A 23,515-nucleotide genomic window follows, 5' to 3' on the forward strand; every position below is an offset into this window, starting at 1 on the left:
CCATAATACGGAATTCGAAACTGCTTTTGGTTTTTCTGTTTTCAAGTACTGTGCGCTATGCGTTTCCTATTTGACGACAAATTTTTCTGACAGTCACCCGTAACTTGAACGTCAAGTTTTTGTATGATATATTGATCACATGATGGTTGTTTTAACTCCATATTGTAAGTATTTCATTGCAATGTAACATTTTAAGTACCCCAAAATATATATCATTTAATCAGGTTGGGCACCGACCCCCGTTTGGTGGTTTGACTCCCATTTGGTTTTCAAACTCCTAAGTGGTACACCTATTTTACCTACCATATGGGACTTATTTTTTGTTCATCTCGGATGATGTTTTCCTGAAGAAAAAGCACATCATGTGTACCACGTACATGTACACTGACATGATTGTTTCATGAAATTACTTTCACTACAGAAAATAAATTTATTCAAACATAGCATCCTTAGCTAAAGGGGATTCAAGTTTGTTAATATTTTCAAGGGGAGATGACTAACAATCATTGAAAATTTATTGATATTTTGAAAAATCTACTCAAGAACCATTTGGCCAGAAAAGCTGAAACATTTGTGGTAGTAGATTCAGTGTAGATTGAAGTTTGTTCAAATAATGATCCCCAGGAGTAGAGTGGAGCCACAATGGGGTTGAATTTTTACTTAGAAATATAGAGAGTAAATCTTTAAAATTCTTCTTCTCTGAAACTGATAAGCTAGAAAAGCTGTAACTTGTGTGGAAGCATCTTCAGGTAGTGTAGAGTCAAGTTTCCTGTCAGAAACCGACTTGCCAGAAAAGCTGAAACTTTTTTGAAAGCACACTTGGTTAGGGTAGATTCAAGTTTGAAAAAAATCATGATCCCCAGGGGTAGGGTGGGGCCACAGTTGGGGGTCGAATGTTCACATCTGAATATATAGAAAAAAAATCTTCTCAGAAACTGATCAGGCAGAAAAGCTGTTACTTGTGTAGAAGCGTTCTCAGGTAGGGAAGATTTGAGTTTGTTCAAATCATAATCCCTGGGGATAGGGTGAGGCCACAATGAGGGGGGGGGGGGGGTTAAAAATTTTAAATATTATAAAAGGGTAAAATCTTTTTATATCATCTTCAAAAAATGCAATTTGCCTAGAAGAGATTTAACTTTAGTCAGTTCAGATAACATAGATTAAACTTTGTTAACATCTAAGTCTTTAGGAGTAGGGTGCCGGTGGGGCCACATGGGGGGTGGGGGGTGTTCAAATTTTAGAAATTTTAGAAAGAAAAACATTAGATTATTCACAAAAACTGAAGTGTTATTATATATGGGTTTACTTACATGCAAGCATTAATTTTGACATATTGTTGATTTTTTAAAAGTTTGATATAGGTGTATTATCCATATATTAGCAATTGTTTAAGTCTAATCATCATCAAGAATTGTGTAAATCATCTTGTTACAAAGGCTCAATGAAAAACTAAAGAATATGCAGAGGATTTTTTTTTATACAGGATCTATTACAGGACATTGTTCATGTATTTTGTATCTGACTCAAAAAGCTGATTTTATTATGTCTATTGTTACTCAGGTGAGCATTGTGGCCCAGGGGCCTCTTGTGTTTTTTTTTTCATTGGCTATGTACAAGACATGAAGTAATAACACAATATAAAATAATAATTCCCTACATGTATCAGTATATTCACTCACAGAATTTCATTTAATCAGTGCATGTCCCTCATGAATTAAAGACTATTATTATCAATTTTGTAACTAGTGCACATTATAATTATATTACTGTATGTTGATTATGGAACAAAAATAATGCATTTAAAATTCATAGGGGAATTTTTATGGAAAATTAATTTTGTTAATGTGATTAACATCTATAAAAGAACTGAAAAGCACAAATGAATTGTTTGAAAATCTTTTTTTGTAGAATGCAAGATATGAATAATTCAGCAAGTTCAACATCATGCAAAAGGAAACGTGATGATGAAGATGAATCAAATGGTGAAAACAAACCTGTGAATGATAAACAAGGCAACCCCTGTGTACAGTCACAGTCCAACAAATGCTCAGTGAGAGAGGGGCATTCCTGGTGGACTTGCATGATGTTAGATAATATGCCAATGTCCATGACAAAACCTCAAAGAGTGGATCAGAATTCCTCTCAGAAATAGTTTGACAATTACTTCTTTTATTTGTTTACATTGGTCAAGAATTATTTTTGTATGTTTTTTTTTTATGTTTAAAGTCCTTAGTTGTCAAAATCAAAATTTCATTGTAAAATCTTATTAAATTTCTATGAAATCTTTCCCACTGGTTGAAAATATGTTGGATGCAGATTCAGGAAATAAAGCCAGTGGGAAAAATAAAACTACCTACAATGACTTGGCCTTTAACACAGATAAACTTGCGAAACTGGAGAATTGTACTGATGCCATAAGTCAGGAAGATCCTGATGCCGATGGATCAAGAGCTATTTCCTTACCCTGTCCCCCATTAAAGCCAGAAGATAGCGATTGCTGTGGGTCAGGATGTGTTCCCTGTGTGTTTGATATATATGAACAGGATTTAAAGATATGGAAACAAGAGTGTCGAAAAATACAACAAAACCTGAGAAACGGAGACGATCAGGTAAAAACAGTCACACTTAAGGATGCTGAAGATTTTTAAATCTATTAAGTAGTATACATATATTAAATAAAAGATTTTTTAACCATTTTATAAGATAAATTGGTTTCAAACTTAGTAAGAACACTGTTTTTGCAGTTACCTTATGTTTAGTCCTTAGTGATTACACTTGCTGTTTAAATTACCTTAATATGCATGCATATTGATTTTCCTTTTGATTTCAAAAACTGAGATCTGACTTATCAGATTATACTAAAATGTGTGTGTTATTTTTTAAATTCTATATCAATACCAATTAATCATTCAATGATTTGATACACAGTGCTGATTCATAATACATGTACTTCCATATTATTTTTATTTAATCTTTCTTTTCATAATTTTTTTTTTGATAACTACCTGGTACATGACCTTCATCCAAAAGTGAAATCACATTTCAAAAACAGGTGTGGGAATAAACAGATCAAAAATAGGATACTTTTTAATTTTTATCTTTTGTTTTGATGATTTGCACCTGTCGTTTCAATTTGATCTGTAGATCAAATTATTTCATCAGTAAATTATATATGTCTGTTTTAATGGTAATAGATTAGATTAGAGAAAAACTACTTGAATTTGTTTTAAAATTTTATAACGAAAACAATTTCTAAATCTTAAATTGCAGATTGATGGATGTCTTCTATCAGAATCTGAATACAGAAAGTTTCAGATCACCGAGGTTAAACAAGAAACAAAAAATTCCTTTCGCTATCGACTTCAGCTTCCAGAATTCTCTTCTTTGGGCCTGACTATTGGACAGCATATAGTTATTAGGTAAAGGGAATACTTTTAAGCTGTATGACTTATTCAATTCCATTCCCACACACCATACAAACAACCCCCCCCCCCCTCTCCCCCCCCCCCCCCCCCCAAAAAAAAAAGAGAAAAAGTATTTTTAATTAGTATAAAAAGAATTACAAAATCAGGGAAATCTAATTAAAATTGGATCCTTCATGCTCCATATTTTGATTTGTTGCTCTGAGGATCTCTTCCACATGACATATCGAGACCTGATGGAGCTGATGGAAGTTCTAATTTTAAGTAGATTGAAAGTCAGGTTTTTAAAAAAATTTTTACTTTAATGTTTTATTCCTTTTTTTTTGGTGAAAGATGCTTATAATATAGATTTGAAAATTTTTATTTAATTGTTATATACATATGAAAATTTTTATTTTTATCAAATTATTTAATCCAGGGATATCAACAATAAGTCATCAGTGAGTAGGCAGTACACGCCTGTGTCTGATGTCAACTGTGTGGGACACTTTGATCTCCTTATTAAGGTAAAGGAGGGAAAATTGTTGGTTTTTGCAGCATATGTAATACATGTATTTCACATTCTGTGTGCAGTGTAGTTTTTGGCAGAGTTACTGAATATAATTTTTTTTTGGGGGGGGGGTGTTAAAGAGAATAACAAAAGTTATTTGGACTGTTGGTATAACTGCAAGGTGTATAAACAATTTCCACATACCCATTGTCCAGAACTTTCTACAAGAGCATGTTTGAAAAATGGCTTGATGTCATTTTATATGCACATGATATAAACATAACTATCAGGGAAAACTGAATACAAATTATTAATTGGCCAAGCATGGCCGCCAAGGGTTTATACATATTTAGACAATAAAGTTGAGGAGACATATAATTATCAGGATATACAGGGGGCCATCTTTATTCGCATATATCTATTGTACAGTACTGTAGATGATGTGGTACATTTTTAATAAGTGTATATACATGTACTAGGGTTATAAGCAAGTCAAGTTTTTCTACACTTCGCCAGCAGTGCGAAGTATTGACATTTTATATGAAATTTTTAAAAATCTGTAATTGAGAACCACAGGGAAAAACATAAACATGCAATATTTCATTTAAAAAAGTCAATGAATGAATTGATTATTTCACAGTTACCAGGTGAATGTTTTTATTTTGAACACATATATCTGGTAGCTACAAACACAGTCATTTTTTTGAAAACAGTTCCAGAAATTCTTATAGCTATGCAAGTATATTGTCTACACTTGGATATATATATTTATGTAATGAAATTTAGAGGAAGAATGTAATTTTTTTTTCAGTTTAATTCTGCAAGACACAAAGTTTTTTTTTTTATTTGAGAAAGTTGCTAAAGCTTTGTTTTGGTTTAGTTTTGAATCTATTGTTATTAAAGGGGTATTGTTCTAGCATGTGTTCTCAAGCTGTCCGCATGCAGTCATGTAGACCCAAATACTCCCAAGTAATCTGACTCTAATTTTAAAAAATGACACGCAATGGGAAAATATCATATTTTAGAAAGTCAACAAGCTTTGTTTTTGTTTAATTTTGATATTGCTCTCAAAAGACATTGTTATAGCCGGTGTTTACAAGCTGTTAGAACTTAATTGGTCATGAAGAACAAAATATCTCTCAGTAAATAAATTTTTTATTTGAAAATACAATCATATTATGATGTATATATAAGTGAAAAAAAAATTACCAGGTACTGACACATTACTATTAATATCTCCTAAATTACTATAATAGTATTAGAAACAAAGGAGAGGTCAGTGGGAAAGTGACCTTAACCTTTGACATAAAAACTGGGTTCAAAGTTGTTGCAGCTCTTATGGATGACAACTAAAAGGAAAGAAAAATATGTTCTATACTAGATTGAAGCACACCCACATAAATGTACTAGTCTATTCCTTTAACCTATGACCTTGAAACTTAGTTTAAATTCATTTGGTACTTTTTAACCACAAGCATGCACAGTCTATGGATAAAGTATAAGCCATTTAGGGCATTAGAGGAGAGAAAATTTGATTTATAATAAGATTTACAATGACCTTTACCTTTGACCTGGAAACTGTGTGTAAGGTCATTGCACACCCATCATCTACAAACAGCTGGTTGACGAAGAGTGACCCAGAATGAGAAAATATACTTTAGCCAAAGGTATTACACAGAGATCTGCTGTTACCTTGACTTAAACAGGCTTTTGGTCCAAAAAATCATGCTGTAAGTCACTGTTCACTTTAAACAAATGCATTCTGTGGGTGAAGCATGATCGAGCCAGATTAGGCCAAAAAGAGAAGTAAATGTTATGGACAAATGATATCCAACTGACAGACAGATGGACAATCATACTGATCAGTAAAGGTTGCCTGCACAGTGGTGTTCAACTTGTCAGTTTATTTGATTAATGATCTAATATAATCTATTTAATCTGAATAAGAGAAATTTCACAACTGTTTACAGTGAATTAAGCTGTATATTTATGCATACTTTAAAGAAGACAGCATTTTTCTTTAGACATTTTTTTTGATTCATTGACCATACCGTTTTCTTGACAGTTTTTAAGAATTGGTTTGAGAAGGGCTTAGGCATTCATTGGAATATGATGGATGCTTGTACCCTACGCAAATGATATTTCTCTTGATAACATTTGCTCCAAAGCGATGACATTTCATATTTAAATTGGACATGACTCCAACAGGTTTATTAATGATTTAGATATGCAGGGGTTTTGTTTATGTAAGTAGACCACTGTGTCTTGTAGATGTACTAAATGAAGTCTAAGTTTGTGAACTGTGTAATTTGAATGTCTATTTTTGTGTCGTTTGAAAGTGAGATTATTTTTAATCTCGAAAATAGTATTATACTATGAGTTACGGAGGCCGGATGGTCATCAAATTACCTATCAGATATACATGTACTTTAAAATTTAAAATATGATATTTTTGGCCATAAACTATATTATTTAGAGAAGAAACAATTCAGATATTTAAAGCAATATGAGCTGCTTTTTTCATGTTGATTTTTTTTTTACTAAAATGTTCTTTTCTGCTAAATTGACAAAAATATCATGATTTTAAATTTATGCTAACCATATTTTTGTGGAAAAGGCCGTTAAGAAGCCTTATTTGGAGCAAAATTGAATTATTGTCATCTTGTACAAAAATTGATTTAATTGCTATATATTCCTTGGAAGAGAAATATTTCTTTTGACAAAAATTAATGATTTTTTCAAATCTTATTTATCATAAAAGTTTAAGTTATATGCAGACTTTTCATACTAGCTGTTTGTTGCAGCAAAAATAAAATTCTAAAAAATACAGCTCATATTGCTTTAAGCTTTAAAATTTGAAAAAAAATTTGTATTAGTATACAGAGCTCTTCTTCTAAAGGAGATTTATATAGTATAAAAATGGCCATGACCATCCAAGCCCTCTTAAACCTGACAGATCCTTGATCTCAGTTGGTTTTCAGATTAAAAGGTTGAAGGTCAAGGTTACACTGTCTTTAGTTTACTTAATGATTTCAAGACCTCTTAGATTTCAAGTGATGCTACTTCATGCATTAGTTTGAAGATGAGTTTAATGGTGTTGTTTTCTTCTGCTAACATTTTGAGAATCAGTCGTTATATGCAGATGACCTTTCAAATCTTGATTGTTTGGTGGTAATAGATTCTTCAGTAAATGTATTGTAATTCACAGAATTAGTTATAATGTATTCTCATAGTGCAAGGTTTAATAGAGAAATCATGCAAGGCTGAAGCAAAAGAAACCCACTTATATGAAGAAAAAAAAAAGAAAAAAAAAAAAGGACATTATTTTGGTTTTTTTTTGTTTATTCTGATAATGATCAAGGCTGAAGCAAAAAACAAAAAGAAAAAAAATAAGATGCAAAAATATGATAAGCAAAATATGATAATGAAGAGTCGTGCTAGAGACAGAAGATATAAATATCAAATTTAAATCCGTAATCTTGCTCCCCCGATTTTATGACAGGTGAACTAAAAATTGGGCATGCAATCATAATCGTAGGGTTGTTTATCAAGGAGCCAGCTAGTCCTTGTCAGCTACACTCATATCAAATTATGAAAATCACAGAGTGCAAGATTATATGATTAAAAGCTGCATAAAATTTAACAAAGTGACAGATTATTATGCAGGCCCAAGCTGTTGCAATAATTAGACCTATAGATGAATACCGGTAAATGGTGTTGTTGGTTTCCCGACTGACCTTTTAATTTACTGGTATTTTTCTGCAGAGTAACCATTTTGGGGTTTTACTAAAATGTTTCTCACATTGGTCAATTTACAAGAACCTGTCGTCTAGTAAAAATAATCAATCTGTGTTCTTTCATGTCTGCACAAGCAAACAAAATGTTCAAACAAAATACATGTACATGCAGTACTAGTATACTTTTTCTCCTTTATCTTAATTACATGTAAGTTGGAAGAGGAAACCAAAAATTTCTATTACATCTAGGTCTAAATTCTAAAAAATAAGCAGTAAAGCACATTATTTTGCCCCCCCCCCCCCCCACCCCCCCCAAAAAAATAGATAAAAACTTCATCCAAAGTTGATTGCTTTTAAAGGTATCAAAAAGTACATGCATGCACTTACAATTAATATTTTTTTTACTTTCGTAGCTTTATGATCTTGGAAAGATGAGTCAATGTATGAAAAAGTGGAGAGTTGGAACACACATTGAGGTCAGAGGCCCATTTGGAAGCCTTCATTATTCTGCAAACAAGGTATTGGTATATAAAGTGCTTGCTATACTAATATGAATTCTTTCATGGACCTTCATTCACAGGCTATGTTGACCTTTTATTGTTGCAATGGGGTTTTGATTAATCTGCTACATTGTATTTGCAATTAACTGGTAAAGGTTTCGCAGCTTAAATTGCATGATAATAATGAAAAAAAAAGAACCAAAATAGAATCAATACCATAATAATAAAAGAAAAAATTAAAGAAATTGTAGTCTGTGATGCTATCGTAAATATTTTGCAGTACAGGAAGCTGATACTGTTGGCTGCTGGGACAGGAATTGCTCCCATGAGTCAGATTATTCAGGGTATTCTGGGAAATGAAGAGGATGACACAATGATACAGATGTTTTATGCATGTAAATCTTATAACCAGATTTTAATGAAGACCGAGTTGAATGATTGGTCCTCTTTCTGGAACTTTTCGGTGACGTATGTTTTGAGCCAGGTAAATGAAATTGATTTTGCTGTTCTTAATCCCTTTTCTCTCTTTTGGATTATTCAATTTTCTTTAAATTACTAACAGTAAACATACAAGAGTTATATTACATGTATCTGCTTTAATGGTTTGGCAAATGGTAACAATAATTATGGTTTAGTCTTTAAGTAATCATTTTGTCATATTTCCTATCTATGATTTTTTATCATTTTTTGCTGTTGTTATGCTAGCAAATTAGAAACATTTTTCAATGTGTGTGTGTGGGGGGGGGGGGGGGGGGGGTTGGTTGAAGATGAAGGACACATTTACCCCCCCCCCCCCCCCCCCCCCCCACCCCACCAATAAAAAAGCAGGTAAAAATATTGACTACTAAATCTAAGAGAGGGGAATGAAGGATTGTTTCTGCATATTATCACATCTTAACTCTTTATACGGTACTTTCTAGTAATCAGTTTTAATTCGGAAATTTAGTTTTTACATATATGAAGTACGTCCCTGCCAGAAAAAGGGGGGGGGGGTTATATGCGTTCTTTGAGCAGTTGAGAAGCACACAACTTGCTTGAAAATGTGACAAGATATGTTACTTCAGTTAAATTTGAAACCATATTTTGATTTCATACCTACACCTATGGTTTGTTGCCGTTTAAGGTTTCTTTTTCCATCTTTAGACTGTCACGTCATGTATTCTATCAAAGTGCATTAAATTGAAATATAAGATGCTTTGAAAAGGACTATCTTGGCTTCAGTGCACTTCAGAAGTGAAATTCTATTCTTGTAGGAACCTGAAGAAAACAGCAGTCTGTCTTACCGATACGGAGATTGTGTTGTCAGAGGTAAAATAGTTCAAGATTTTCTTGCCAAAACTCTGTCACCCTCGGACTTCAATTCTGGAACCTTTGTGATGGTGTGCGGGACAAAGTCTTTTGAAAATGATATGACTGCATATTGCAGACATCTGGGGTTTTCTGATACTCAGATACACAGATTCTAATCATAAGAAAAAGTGGGTTTTTAAAAGATTGTTTTAGTATTATCACAATTTTCCTGTATTCTGTTTGGGTTTTTTTTATTAAGATGATGATAATGATGATACACTTTTTAAACAATAATTTATTCTTTATATGATTATTCTGTGTGTACATTCAGAGAGAGATAGAGAGAGAGAGAGAGAGAGAGAGAGAGAGAGACAGACAGACAGACAGACAGACAGACAGATGAACCCCTGTAAGAGGGATGCCCAAAATTTACCTCTTAATATCATAAGAATTAAAGTAAAATTCCCCTAAAAAAAAAGAAAAAGAAAAAAAGACCTATGAGAATACTTTTTAAGTAGCCATCTCTAGCCACGGGGTACCTACAAACAACTAAAGGCAACAAGATAAAATATGGTTTTTGTATCAAATATTACAATGAATGCAATAAAGTTATTGTATACGTCGCTTGCATTGATTTTTAGGTCATATTCAGTAAGGACGGGTTCAGTTTTATTGTTGCATTTTATGGGTCAATGGTTCAGCAATGTGAAATTTAAGTACTTCCACCGAGGATTTAAAAAAAAAATGTTTTGATACCAGTGCTACTTGTGGATCGGTCATAAATGTCTCCACAACGTACTCTGACCGGGAGCATGCACGTGTTTTTTGCAGCAATTGGAGTGTTTGGTATATGCTGTATTTCGGCCAATATTGGTAGGTGTCTTGCATACTTTCATCAACCTATAAAGCAGAAAAAGATTTATTTTCAATGCAAATGATTTTTACTTGATGCTGATAAATTTAAGAAGTGTAAATGCAGGTCAGGACGAATTTTTGTTATCTTGCATTTCTAAATTTAAAAAACCTTCCCTTACTGTAATGAATACATAGCATCGGCATATAAATTTTTCCTGATATTTCAGGGAAGTTGTATTTAAACTTTGCATCTACGGATGGCTTATATTGCAAGCATCGTCCGTCCTTCTGCACGCGTGCTCAAACTCATTGTAATTCATTTTCTTTAATTAATTTTAAAACAATATAAAGCGTTTGTGTTGAACACGTGATCTGCAAGTTTCTGTACACGTGTATACCGGCGGGAAATTGTTATAATGACAGAAATAAAGCATTTTTCAACGAACAGGAGAACAAACTTTAATTAAGTCGAAAGTTATCAAATTCTAGACACAGTAGGCCTGGAAGCGCTTTCAATATTCCCCCTCACGGCTTGCAAGGGGGGGGGGGTATATGTGCAGCAACTTACGATTTGAACTTTGAACTTTTTCTCACCCTTATGAACTACTCTTTACACCTTTTCCTAATTTAAACCAATTCAAAAAGACACTATCTCAATGCATAAATACTTAAAATGTTCATAGAAGTTATAACTTAACTTTTTTTGTGGGGGGGGGGGGGGGTGTTGAGAGGCGTTCGATTCTATCGTTACAAAGTGATATCGATACGTCTTCGAGTATCAGCTACACGTACCTGACATGTACTGTGCTATATCTTAAACAAAATATATCGCTATCTATAGCGAAACAAGCGAGGATAATAATTGAAGGATCATAACATTCGAGTAAGTTTGGGAGGAGAAGAGCAATTTTAAACATTTGCAGTTGATAGAGCTATATTCCCCAACCCTTTCACCAAAATTCTCTAAGTAATAAGAACAACACATTTATTATTTAGCTTACAGTTAAACGCATTATCTTTCTGAATAAATTTTGACGCTTCAGGTTAATTGTTTTCCTCTACGTTTTAAAAAAAATAACACTGAATCCTTATAGAATTGTTAATTTACGGAAACTAAAAAGTTAGATTTTTTCCGGTATCCTTTTGTTGTGAACGAAAGAGAATTAAAAGATACTTAACAATAACACAGATTTGTCCAGAAATGATTTTTATGCTTTAACATTTTAATACTTTAGCCACAGCCACAATTTAACGGTGCTTGGTACGCATCATTCGCTAGTTTTGGGTCGTGCCATTATTAAGGTCAATTACTTTAAAATTGTATGTTTCATCAGGAAAGATAACTTACTCTCACCGGAAGGTTGTCTTTATCAAACGGATTTTAACTAATCTATTTTTTCCTTTTATCTTAAAAATAGATTAGTTTCCTTGTCTGATTATATCTAAAATGAAATGTAAATGGTAAGTGCAGATGACAATTGGGTCAACTGTTCCTTCATTCATGCCCAATTAACAACTGTTACAATTAGGAAAGGAGAAAAAATTGCGAATTCGCTAGTGCCACTTCTGAAAAGTGGTTTCGCGGAGCCACTTTTCAGAAGTGGCACTATGTCTTACTATGCAATACCCCGCCGAAATCACCATGTAAGGCCCGTTTTCGTAAAAAAAAAATATCAGTATTTTATTTCATATTTAAAAATACCTTGTCGCTATTACAAAAACCCAAGGAGAAAGGTTTTACAGCTGTAAGCAAAGAAATGAAGAAACTTGACTTTTAGCGGCGTTGTGGAAGGATTGTCTTGTGTCTGTAGAAAATCAAGGGTATCTAGGAACATTATTTTTATTTCCCACGGGACTTTATTATTATTTTTTTTTATATTATGAATGGTTACCAGATGATGATCAGTGTATTTTTCCCTGGCAAGGGATCGCCAATTTAAGAATAAAAGATGAAAACAGTTGGAATTTACCTTATATACCGCTGCTTTGCAAACAATTACATGTGTATATAACCTGAGCACCCTGCTCCGATTTCTCAATTTGACTGAATTCTAATTCAGGAAGACGAAAATCTGTTCGCATTCATTGGTAGATGCATAATTATAGATATAAGAGATTCTGTAAAATGTACACATAAAGTTAGCGTTAGACCACCCCCCCTCCAAAAAAAAAATAATAAATTTTTAAAAAACCCACCCAGATAAAATGCATGCAACAAACGATTTCTGAGATTTCACACAATATCGGCGAGATATTCTGTCTACAGTTACTTTGTACTTTACGTTTCTTCGGGTAAAACTTGCTATTAGTTTGTGCTTTAAAATCCACATGGTCTATGATATTCCGGCCTTGGTATGCAATATTTCATTGTAAATTTCTTCCGAAAAGGGAAATATTTCCGTTACATGTTTTTTATTTCTTATGTGTTCATTTCAATGTACATTACGTTTACATCCCCCACTTTTTTCGGGGAAGGGGAGGGTGTTATTGCATGTTTGTATTAATAATTTTTCTTTTGCTAGCCGGAACGTGCAATGATCTTTAAATTTACAGCATTTACTTGCCGTTTCTAAAAAAAACCCCACACAATACAGACTAAAATTACCAACCTGGACAAAAGAAGCATATTTGAATAAAATAAAAACCCAACATTTGCAAAATAGCACGTTTACCTAAAATCTTGACAAATAATACACTGTTCTTTTTAATTTTTATATGCGATACGTACCAAGTATCATGACATGCACACCAGTTTATGAGAAAATTTCCAAAACGACAGTACATTTATATAATTGGAAAAATTATCCAGATGTAATTTCTTTACATTTATTCAGTATAAAAAGAAAAGAAAAGTTTTTTGTTCAGTAAAGGAAAATCCGGATTTTAATCTTTGAAAACTCCAGCATCTGTTCATAGCATAAATGTATAGCATAAAATGAAGTTGGGTATCGGAGAGAATGTTGAACTTGGGTAAACGTCACCAGAACTTAGGTTCAGGTGTTAGTGATGATGATAATAGGAGTGTGTTTTGTTTTGTTTTTTTTTTTGTTTTTTGTTTTTTTTTGTTTTTTGTTTTGTGTTTTTTTTTTGGGGGGGGGGGGGGCTGCACAATGCTTTAAGTCTGGTGGCAATTCATAGTTTAACTTAAACCCGGGTTTAAGTATTGATGTCCACTTGGCGTTCACATGAAGTGAACACAACACAGCACCCGGCCCCACACACGTTTCTAACCCTCTTCCGCTACTAATAAAAAATAAAGAAGTTTCGTTTATTTCAAACCGCAGAAACTCAACAAAAAGTATTTTTATGAATACAAAAACTAAGTCCTTTGTACTCTAAATCATTTCCCCCCCTTGTTTTTAATAGAGATGGGCCCTCTTTCTAAATTCAACACCTACAAGTTGATAAGATCTGTCAATTCCACACTTGATCTGTACTGTCGTTCAACTAGCAATGCGTCCGCTAAGTTGTTGATTACACACTGCAAGTCCTCAGACGAATCATCCTGCAAGAATTTGACAGCAGAAACAGGACCAGACTCAGAATTCGTGGTCAAATTTTCGTCTTTGAAATTATCTGATTCCGGATCTTACACTTGCCAAGACCTAACGAGTAATTCTTCGGAATATATCAGTCTTACAGTTGGAGGTACATTCGTCAACACAAAACTTTGATAGAAAAAAAAGCACTGTATAAAATCAAAAACATTGCAAATTCTAGGATGTTTTTTTTTTAGCTCTTGATGTCATTATTTTATGATTATAGAATCAATCTCGAATATGGTTTTACAGTCAAACCCGAACCACCTGAAACTATGGACTGCGTTTCTCCTGATTTCAAGGAACTGATTTGTACCTGGAACAAATCGAATCCACACTCTGCCCCGACTAAATGGGAGATATGGTACAGTTGGAGACCAGTAAACGGGTTAAAGTACAGGTAACATCAAACATCAACACCAAAAGACTAGTGGTCTAAAACACTGCTGATGCTTTATTTAATAAACTGAGGTAAAAGGACAAAATATTCCTAATTTGAAGAGAAAAGTTGTCAAACAATCCAAATTTTTTGTATATCTCTACTATAAGGCATAAGTTCAACGACTGTTTTAAGCAATGAAACCTACATCTGAAATTCGACAATAAAATATGTTTGGTCATTAAAGTTAAATATTGATACATCATATATTATATTAAATATAACATCAAGTTCCAACGAACTCGCGTTTTGGATAAAACAACGCAATTCATATTTTATTATGTTGCGTTCAATTTGAGAACACTTGACTGATGGGCACTTCACAGTTGTCGGTTGAGAGTCTTGTAGCTGAGTGTCTTTGTTAGACGCTCTGGGTCACTGTATTAAGGGGTGGATGTCCTCATCATGCCTAGCGTCAACTGCGACCTTGAGGTCTCGATTTCAAAGCATTAAATCTTGGAGGTCATATCACAGCCACTTAAAGTGTCTATTTATTTAATCTCGACTGCGAATTTTTGTGTTTGGTTTTCGTAACTAATCATCCGTGAACTGTCATATACAAACCTTGGACAAAGCTATATACTTCATATTTTATGAATCAGAGGCTTTGATTTTTACTCAGTAACATTTCTCGTTTTCTTCTCCCCATTCCAGTAAACAAGTACGTTGTCCAGCCGAGATTCCAACGACTTTCTCCATGACCTGCCGCTGGGCTTCTTGTAGAGACCCTTTGTGCAAAGAGGGCTTTGCCCCAATGCGAGAGTACAGAGTTTACGTAGCCGGATTCAGTCAACTTGGAAACGTAACTAAGACATTCGACATCACACCGGAACACCATGGTATGAACAATTGACTTTCCAATGCAAGTTTAGAATAGAAATTTGATCCAAAAGTAATGTCACAGATGCGTAAAGCGACACAGTTTCGCAAATTGATATACATTGTATCTTTATATTTTGATTAAGATCTGAAAATTTCAATGCAAAACAATATATTGCAGAAGATGGCACATTAAATAGAGCGTGCAAAACATTTAAGGATGGTCGCCGCACGCTTGCATTTTATTTTAAATCCATTATGTAGTTCTTTACAAAGATTCATTCACACTTTGTAATCTTTTTATTGAATTAACTATTATACTTTTCGATTCCAATTATTTCTACCTGAGGTTTTTGATGAAGAGGATGGGTGGGTGGATAATGCTTGTTTAATGCCAATATAAGGATCGATAAGATACTGTAAAATGAAAATATAAACACATCTTGTATGTTTAAAATCATTCAAAACAATGTACACTTATTTAAGATAACATCGACTTTTAACCCTTAAATATGCTCCATCCTTGGAATATGTAGATTTAAAGTGGCTCATGCGTGACAAAACCTCCCAATTGTTTTATTTTTTAGAACTTCAATGCATTTTCTTTTATGGAGAGGTTCCATATTTTTGTCATAGTCTAAAGAAGGTCTAATAGAAAACAAACCGATTAACCAACAAACACGTGGAGAGATGGCCCTCTAAAATTAAAAACATTATTTTGTATCCCAACAATCAAATGTTTTAGAAAAATAAAACTAGTCCGTATATTCGTGGCCAAAGTCGCATACTAGTACAGCATGAAAACAACGCGCTTCGTTGCGACTTGAATGGCTCAGTGGTTGGAGCACAAAACAAGAATTAGGCTTTTTTAGAAGTAGGTTGTGGGTTCAATACCACTAGAACTGAAGGTAATTTAAAACTTAATATACTAGTTGGAAATTGTGTTTTTGTAAACTTGTATTATAACATTATCAAATAGGTTTCATTGAAGCAAATTATAAATGTGAAATTGTATTTTACGACTAAGCAAAATGGACATTTGCGCTACTTATATCTTATCCCCCCCCCCCCACACACACACCTTCTTTTTTTCATTAAGTTTTAATACCGGTATTATATAAATCATTAAAATATTAAAATATTGTGCAATGTGTGTTTTGTTTTCCAGTTAAACTTACTGTTGAAAAATTACAATTAAGAACAACTGCCACTTCTTTGGTCGTAAAGTGGAATCTTGACGAAGATATATTCCTTTCAATTTTTAACTTTACTCTTGATTTTGAAACCTCACTGGACAATCTAAGAAAAGATCCTAAGGTAATGTACAACCTTATTCAATTTTAAGGAGGCTGGATGGTCATGGGAATTTCTAAGACTAAACTAATCTCCTTGAGAAGAAGAAGAAGAAGAGTTCTGTGTACAGATACAGGAAAACATTCTTTTACAGCTACAATACATTGTATTCGCTGTACATTGTACTAGTATTTGTTTTTTTATTTATTGTTCATGGCAAAATATTTCATATTTAAAAAGTTTAGAGTATATATCTGATGTGTAATTTGATGATCATCCAGTCTCTTTAAGTGTATATAATTCGAACTGAGATGAAAATAATGGACATCAAAGTAACGTTGTGGTTTTGTTTGGCAACTGTTTATAAGCTTATTACTCCTGTCAATTGGCAAACAGGTTTCAAAATGGACCATAAACTCAAAAGGAGAGACCGAGTTTACAAAAGAAATTCCAGGCCTATACCCATTCACACGGTATAAATTCTGCGTCAAAGCGAAGTTGTCGGGTAACAGGGGTTTTTGGAGTGAGCCCGTTTGTGACGTAGTGATCACCAAGGAAACAGGTTTGTTGAGCATTTGTTTATTATAATTGTAATAATAATGATAATACTTATTATATCCATCATTATTAACTGCTTGCTAAATCAAGTGCTGTATATTATGTTTGTAATTATTACCGTGAAAGAGATCCAGTTTGACAACAAATCATTATCTATTGAACTCTGATATCTTAAAATATTGTAAGCTGTATCTTAGAGTTTGAATTTATGTTCTCTTATGACTGAGCTATAAAGATCAATCCAGATTCTTGTCTAACTTAAACATACCCACCCACTGTATGTGCAATTACACTGCCTTTGTTTTAATTCATCTTGTTATAATTGGGAGCATTCTAAATTCAATGCTACAAGATCATGGATGCGCCCTTCTGTCGCAATTTTTCCAGTGAACGATAGATCAATTAGATAATCGATTATACATATCATTTCTCTATGGAAACCTCTGAAACCTCTCCCAGTAAATTATAGTGTATATATCAATGATTTAAAGAGTGTAAACCACTAATTTAGGAGGGTTAGATGATCGCACAGTCTTTTAGACCCCATTAATCTCATCTTATAGTGCTTTGTGTAAAGATATCGGAAAAATATTCAAAATCTTAGATCAAAAATATTTGGTATTTTTCCTTAACTATTAAAAAATCAAGATATATCTGAAGGGTTGACCATTCAGCCTCCTTAGAAATTAAAAAAAAATAATTGTAGCTTTTGACGCTATATTTCAGCTCCTATATATGCGCCAGACACCGACAGATGGGCATTTTACGTAGACGGAGATCAAATTCAACTCTACATGAAGGTTTACAATCACGCTTACTTAGCACTTTAAACGATGACAGAGATTTAAATATTTATGTGTGTTGATGTTTCTCAAATATGACAAAGAATCCAAAAAAGGTATGCAAGTTTAATCTAGAAACAGTGCTCAGATTTTGCACTTGTGAGCGGTAACTTATCATATTACCTTGTAGTTCTAAGGATGACACGGTGACAGATAGCTTTATTGTAATCCATGCCCACAATTTATCAGGCATACATTGATAAGCGTAGTTGGACGCACTGATCATGTAACATTATTGATAAGATGGTGTGTTACATAAGTTTTGCTATTGATAATTTATAATCGGCAGGTTGGCCGGTGTGGTTTTGTTAAATTGAAACGAAACAAAACCGGTATTGTTTCGTGACCTTTTATTTCGTGACGTTTGATTGTTTTTCTGAAAAAAAAAATAACCAAAACAAATACAACAAAACAAACCTCAACAAAAGCCACAATAACAACAAAAAGTTAAAAAAATGAAACAAAATAAGATTCAAAATCAGACAACGAAGCAAACCATTGCTCATAAACTTTATATTTGCATTACAGACTAAAGACAAAATCTATAAAAGATTGGTGCTATTTGAAATGATTATATTCATCAAGAGGAGCATCTCATTATGATTCCAAGAGCTGAGAGAGAGAGAGAGAGAGAGAGAGAGAGAGAGAGAGAGAGAGAGAGAGAGAGAGAGAGAGAGATTCCCTCAGCAAAAAGTCGTAGTTTGCATCCAATATATTCGGTTGAATTTTTGTAGGAAGTCCCTCTCCATCTCCGCACCTCTAAAGAATACAGGTACAGCATTCAAGGTCTTGAGGGAGGTAATATTACAACCTCAGCGGTGACCCCAGGTAATACGACGATCACCATCCCCGCGTCACGGATCAGCGAGCAGGGGCCGTTATTAATCAGGTCTTGTAATGACATGGGCTGCAGCAGCGCTTCTACTCCAGTAAACACGGACAAAATAAGAACAGGTATAACACACTGTAACACATAGCATGCACCAGGTAACTTTTGAAATCTGTGGCAGTTAATTGTCATCTGTCAACCTGGATACATTTTTACGTAAACCTTCATGATACCTATGACGCCAATACAGAGAAAAAAAATAAAAAAATAACAAAACAAAAAGTTCCCTTTGTGACAAGAAAATTTAAGAATGATGCGTTGGAAGAAATTTGAACAAGTTCTATAGTTATGATGCTATTGGAGACTGAATCTATAAAAAATCAAGCCATAAATTTGCAGGTATTCATTTCATAATTGAACCATATGTGACTTTGACATTCAGTTTTAATTTCACAGCCGCGTACCTTTTTTTAAAAAAAAAATTATTCCCATATCCAGGCTTGTCTATAAAAAGATTTTTTTCTAAAAAATAAAAACTTGATTGCTTTAGTATTCGTGTCTAACCAACAGCACTCGGTGCAATAAGACGCTGTCACCGCTTGGTATGAAATAGACCTTGATTAATTATATGGATCATATATAATTCATTTGTACTTTTGGTGTCATAACAAAGTTTCTTTGTTTTATTAATAGGTATAAACATTTTTGCCCTATCAACCCAGTAAATCATCTATGAAAGGTGGTCACAATTTCATTGCGAAAGCAGGTCTTGAAATCAGTCATGAATGAAAGAGATAGATAATCACAAAATTTTATCTAGTTTAAATGTGATGTCAAGTTTCAGAAATAACGATGGCATTTTGAAAGAGAAAGAATTTTAAAAAATGTATATATACTTAGAATAATTTTGATAAATTTTTGAACGAGTGCTTTGCTTTTTCATTTAGCTGTGCATATATATTTTAAGATTTAATTCAAGAATAAACTTTGAAAATAAATTTGATTATCCGAGAAGTAAATTTAGTATCCAAAATACAAAGTACGGAAACGTGCGATGCACATAAAGTATGCACTTTGGAACGATAGAATTGTCATCATCAAAGATTGAGATATTACAGGTCTATTTATGACAATTGATGAATTATCAATTTACAAATTGTTTTTGCGTAACTATACCCTTAAATTTTCACGTTACGCTTATGAAGCAAATTAGGTTACCAAGATGTAGTTTAAAACAGTTTATGTAAATAAGTAAGTGGTGTATGAAACTTGTAAAACATTTCTTATTTATGACCACCACCCCCTCCCCCCCCCCCCCCAAAAAAAAAAACCCCACTAAACAAAACATAAAAAACCCTAAAAAAACAAACCCGGATTCTATTAGTTAAAAATTGCATTATACAATATGTACAATTGTTTCAGAATTTCGACCTCGAGGTGTAATCGTAACGAAGAAGACCGACAGCTACACGGTGTCATGTGACATTCCCGAGAAGTTCCGGAAGGAAATCCAGCTAACCAAATTCTACTACTGCCGGGGACACCGAGAAAATAACATTTGTCTGGTGTGTTGGGTTTGTTTGCATTAAAGGGGCATGGTCACGATTTTGTTCAAAAATTATTTTTCCGATTTTAATGTTAACAATGCTTCAGTAAGGCATTTTTAATAGGCAACCAAACTTTAAAAATCATTTGTTGAGTTATTAAAGCGAGTTACATAGCTTACAATATTTTGCTTAGTAAACAAAGCTTTTGTTTTTTGGTTAGAACTTATTTGAGTGATAATTCTTAAAATTGAATAGTTCATTGCAGTCGTGAGCAGCTTTTCCATTAACGATAACCTTACCATAGAAATGCAATGCTTCAAAAGTCGAATGTTAATGTTTTAATTAAAAAATTAAGAAGCATTTTTATAGTTTTTAAGAAAATTTACAAGTGTCCTTGGTAGTGTTGTATTTCCCTTTTCCATTAATAAAAAAACGTTAAAAATACTGTTTAACATATGTCAATAAGATCACCAATTAACCTTTACCTTACGTTAACCGTCATTTCAACCTATGAAATAAGTTAAAATTTTTGCATCACGCATTTTTAACCAATCACAAATGAGGGGAAGTGCACAGTCCGGAACTGTAAAACATCATTAGCCGTTTAATATCGATAGCATTCTTAAGTTTACTAAATCTTGATCTAAATTTTAAAAAACTTTTCAAAACATTAAATTTGATCACGTAATAACTTTAAAAACTTTAGATTGAAAATAAGTAACGGACACTAGTATCTATAAAAAACAAAAACAATCTTGCTAGACACGATTTTGTATAATCTCGCCACAAATGACTCGACCAATTTCTAATTAATATATTTTTCTAATGTAAAACGTCATTGAAGAAATATAAAGAAATGAACATGTGTTCTTTTCAGAGTAACTTTAATTGGATGACAAAAACTGGCGCTGAATCCAATTTGACAATAATAGTACCAGACGACAAATATGGAGATTGGATGTTTGGAGTATCCATAGTTGCTAATGACAACACTTCCGGTGGCATTTTGTTTGCCGATTGCTATTCTTCTTCAAATAACAGTTGTAAATATGGCAACATATTGAAAGTAGAACATGCCTCAGGTGATTGAAATTTCGGGGTCATTTGTTACAAGAGATTTTTTTTTTAAGAAATTTTTTTTGGTCGTCTCCTTTTAGATACGTGTACCTTACATTGTATTTGCTGAATTAATCTTGATGTTTTGGTTTGTTTCTGCTTTTTATTTTAGACAAGATTTTGATCACCATTCTTGTCGTGCTCCCTTCTGTCATTTTAATCTTGATAGCGTTTTTCATCCTTAGGCAAGTCACAATTCTTTTATTTTTCAATAATTTTGGGTTTTTTCTTTTAAAAAGCAAAATACGTGTTTATATGATTACATTAATACATATAAATGCCGAATTTAATCTCTTTCAGATATTTGAAACAACGTTATTGTGAAGAAATTAAGATTGAACTACCAGTGCTTTTCCAGATGGTAAAACAAGTTCAGTTTATTCATCTAAATGCGTTGGTTTTTTTGCGTGAATTTAAAAGTTGTATTCTAAGTAAATAAATATCATAGGATTAGGGATATTATATATTTATACATATGGCAATTTTTTTTTCTTTCCAGAAAAACAGTCAAAGAGATATGACTTATGAATCCCAAAACTTTGACGAACTATACAACAGCATACCAACAACAAATATTGAACACCAAGAAGCCACGGAAACCAAAACCGTTAACAACGGAGATAAACGTAAAATCTCTGTAAAGGGTTCTAGCGAATCAACTTCTTGTGACACCGGTGTTGTTGATAGCAGCTTTGGTAGTTTTCGGTACGATACAGTTCAAAACCATGGACTCGATGAAGAAAAACAATACTTCTTGGATGGCGAAACGTCTACTTCTTCCTCGGTATCTAGCAAGGCAAATTCGAAGGAATTTGACAAAAACAATGACGATGTTTTTGATAGAAATTGTAGCGTGTCATATAAGGCAAGTCTTATTAGCATTAATGAAAATTACGTAACCAACGAAGACTGCATGGAAAACAAACAAGACTTAAAAGAAAAGGCACAGTATTTTTTGGATGCGTTACCTTCAGAATATGCAAGATGTGTTGTATCCGATGACTTACCTGGATATTATACACAATCTGATGAAGTTGTTTCTTTAAATGAAAATTATGTAACCAACGAAGATCTCATAGAAAACAAACAAGATTCAAAAGAAGACGCAAGACATTCTTTTGATGTGTTGCCCTCAGAATATGCAAAATGTGTTGTTTCCGATGATCTCTTTATATACCATACCCAGTCTGAGGAAAGCATTTCTTTTGCAGAAGAAAGTCGTTTGTGTAGTAGTAACAAAATTAATAACGGAGGCTTAAAGACCTCGACGTTAAATTTTAAAACGAAGTCATTTTCAGACAGTTTTATAAATCCAGAACATGTGCCGTTTCTAATCCGTTCCTCGGTAGAATTCAAAGAAACAGTCACAATGCATCCGGATTATGTACACTGAAATTAACTTTTTAACATACATAGTGAAAACAGAAAAGCAAACGAAGGATAAAATTTATTTTTAAAAATTTTTTCTACACATTGATATAAACTGATACATTATAAAGCTTTGTGCATTTTAAAGCTTTGAAGATTTTTTTTAATATATATACATGTATTTTGATATTATTTTTTTTTCAAATTAAGGCATTAAATAAACACAGAAAATGTATCTTTTTGTCTTTATGCGAGCATTTAGTGTGAAACACTCATTCTGAAACGGATTTATATTATATAGTATATCAATTATATTACTTTTATATTATATACATACTATATTTAATTTGTATTAATTATAAATACATCAAGGGAGATAACCTTACGATGCCAATGTTATACATTTACATTTTCAACTGTCTTTGTCTGTGATAAAATTAAGAATCAATTTTGAACCCTTAAACCTCAAATAACTTCATAAAACATGAGTGATGGGCGTGTCTTATGGCGGAACCGAAAAACGGTATTAGCTGCGCTGCGTAGTAATACATATTAGCATGTGCTACATTATATAAATAGTGCCTGTTTGGGAGGGTAACAGTTGAAGTTGACACCCCGAGAAAACCATTGTCAATCGACACGAAGTGGAAGTTGACTGGTTTTCGAGGGGTGTCAATTTCAACTGTTATCCTCCCAAACAGGTACTATTTATTTTATTATACTGAATGTCTTAATTTTATAGATGTTTTTACTGCCTTTATATAGAAATGACGTGAATTCCACGGCGAAACGTACGCGCATAATTTACGCGCATGTAACAATTTGTTGTGTTACCCGTTGCTAAGTGTGTTGCTAACGCTGAGGGTAATAG

At 33.1% G+C, this 23,515-nt stretch overlaps 2 protein-coding genes across 5 annotated transcripts; both read left to right on the top strand.

Annotated features, from left to right (window-relative positions):
- The first annotated feature begins 51 nt into the window (after nucleotides 1–51).
- LOC105344830 (NADH-cytochrome b5 reductase-like) lies at nucleotides 52–10,200 on the top strand. Of its 2 annotated transcripts, XM_066065092.1 has the most exons (8): nucleotides 52–164; nucleotides 1,909–2,609; nucleotides 3,271–3,419; nucleotides 3,841–3,928; nucleotides 8,063–8,167; nucleotides 8,430–8,633; nucleotides 9,403–9,627; nucleotides 10,081–10,200. In XM_066065092.1, the coding sequence occupies exons 2-7, from the start codon at nucleotides 2,277–2,279 to the stop codon at nucleotides 9,613–9,615; spliced, it is 1,092 nt and encodes a 363-aa protein (XP_065921164.1). In that variant the 5' UTR covers nucleotides 52–164; nucleotides 1,909–2,276; the 3' UTR covers nucleotides 9,616–9,627; nucleotides 10,081–10,200. The 2 variants fall into 2 exon arrangements, with proteins under 2 accessions (XP_065921164.1, XP_011451029.3); XM_011452727.4 differs by lacking the exon at nucleotides 10,081–10,200 and having other exon boundaries at nucleotides 9,403–9,726.
- LOC136269812 (uncharacterized) lies at nucleotides 10,100–22,866 on the top strand. 3 transcript variants are annotated; one of them, XM_066065089.1, is made up of 13 exons: nucleotides 10,100–10,312; nucleotides 13,661–13,942; nucleotides 14,086–14,233; nucleotides 14,927–15,111; nucleotides 16,260–16,408; nucleotides 16,781–16,946; nucleotides 17,669–17,742; nucleotides 18,519–18,738; nucleotides 20,036–20,178; nucleotides 21,038–21,242; nucleotides 21,389–21,461; nucleotides 21,577–21,637; nucleotides 21,776–22,866. In XM_066065089.1, exons 1-13 carry the CDS (start codon nucleotides 10,222–10,224, stop codon nucleotides 22,667–22,669), a joined length of 2,691 nt encoding a protein of 896 aa, XP_065921161.1. In that variant the 5' UTR covers nucleotides 10,100–10,221; the 3' UTR covers nucleotides 22,670–22,866. The 3 variants fall into 3 exon arrangements, with proteins under 3 accessions (XP_065921161.1, XP_065921162.1, XP_065921163.1); XM_066065090.1 differs by lacking the exon at nucleotides 13,661–13,942; XM_066065091.1 differs by lacking the exon at nucleotides 10,100–10,312 and having other exon boundaries at nucleotides 13,807–13,942; nucleotides 14,060–14,233.
- The last annotated feature ends 649 nt before the right edge of the window (nucleotides 22,867–23,515 follow it).

Source organism: Magallana gigas, chromosome 7 (assembly GCF_963853765.1).
Source record: "Magallana gigas chromosome 7, xbMagGiga1.1, whole genome shotgun sequence".
NCBI classification, from domain to species: Eukaryota; Metazoa; Mollusca; class Bivalvia; order Ostreida; family Ostreidae; genus Magallana; species Magallana gigas.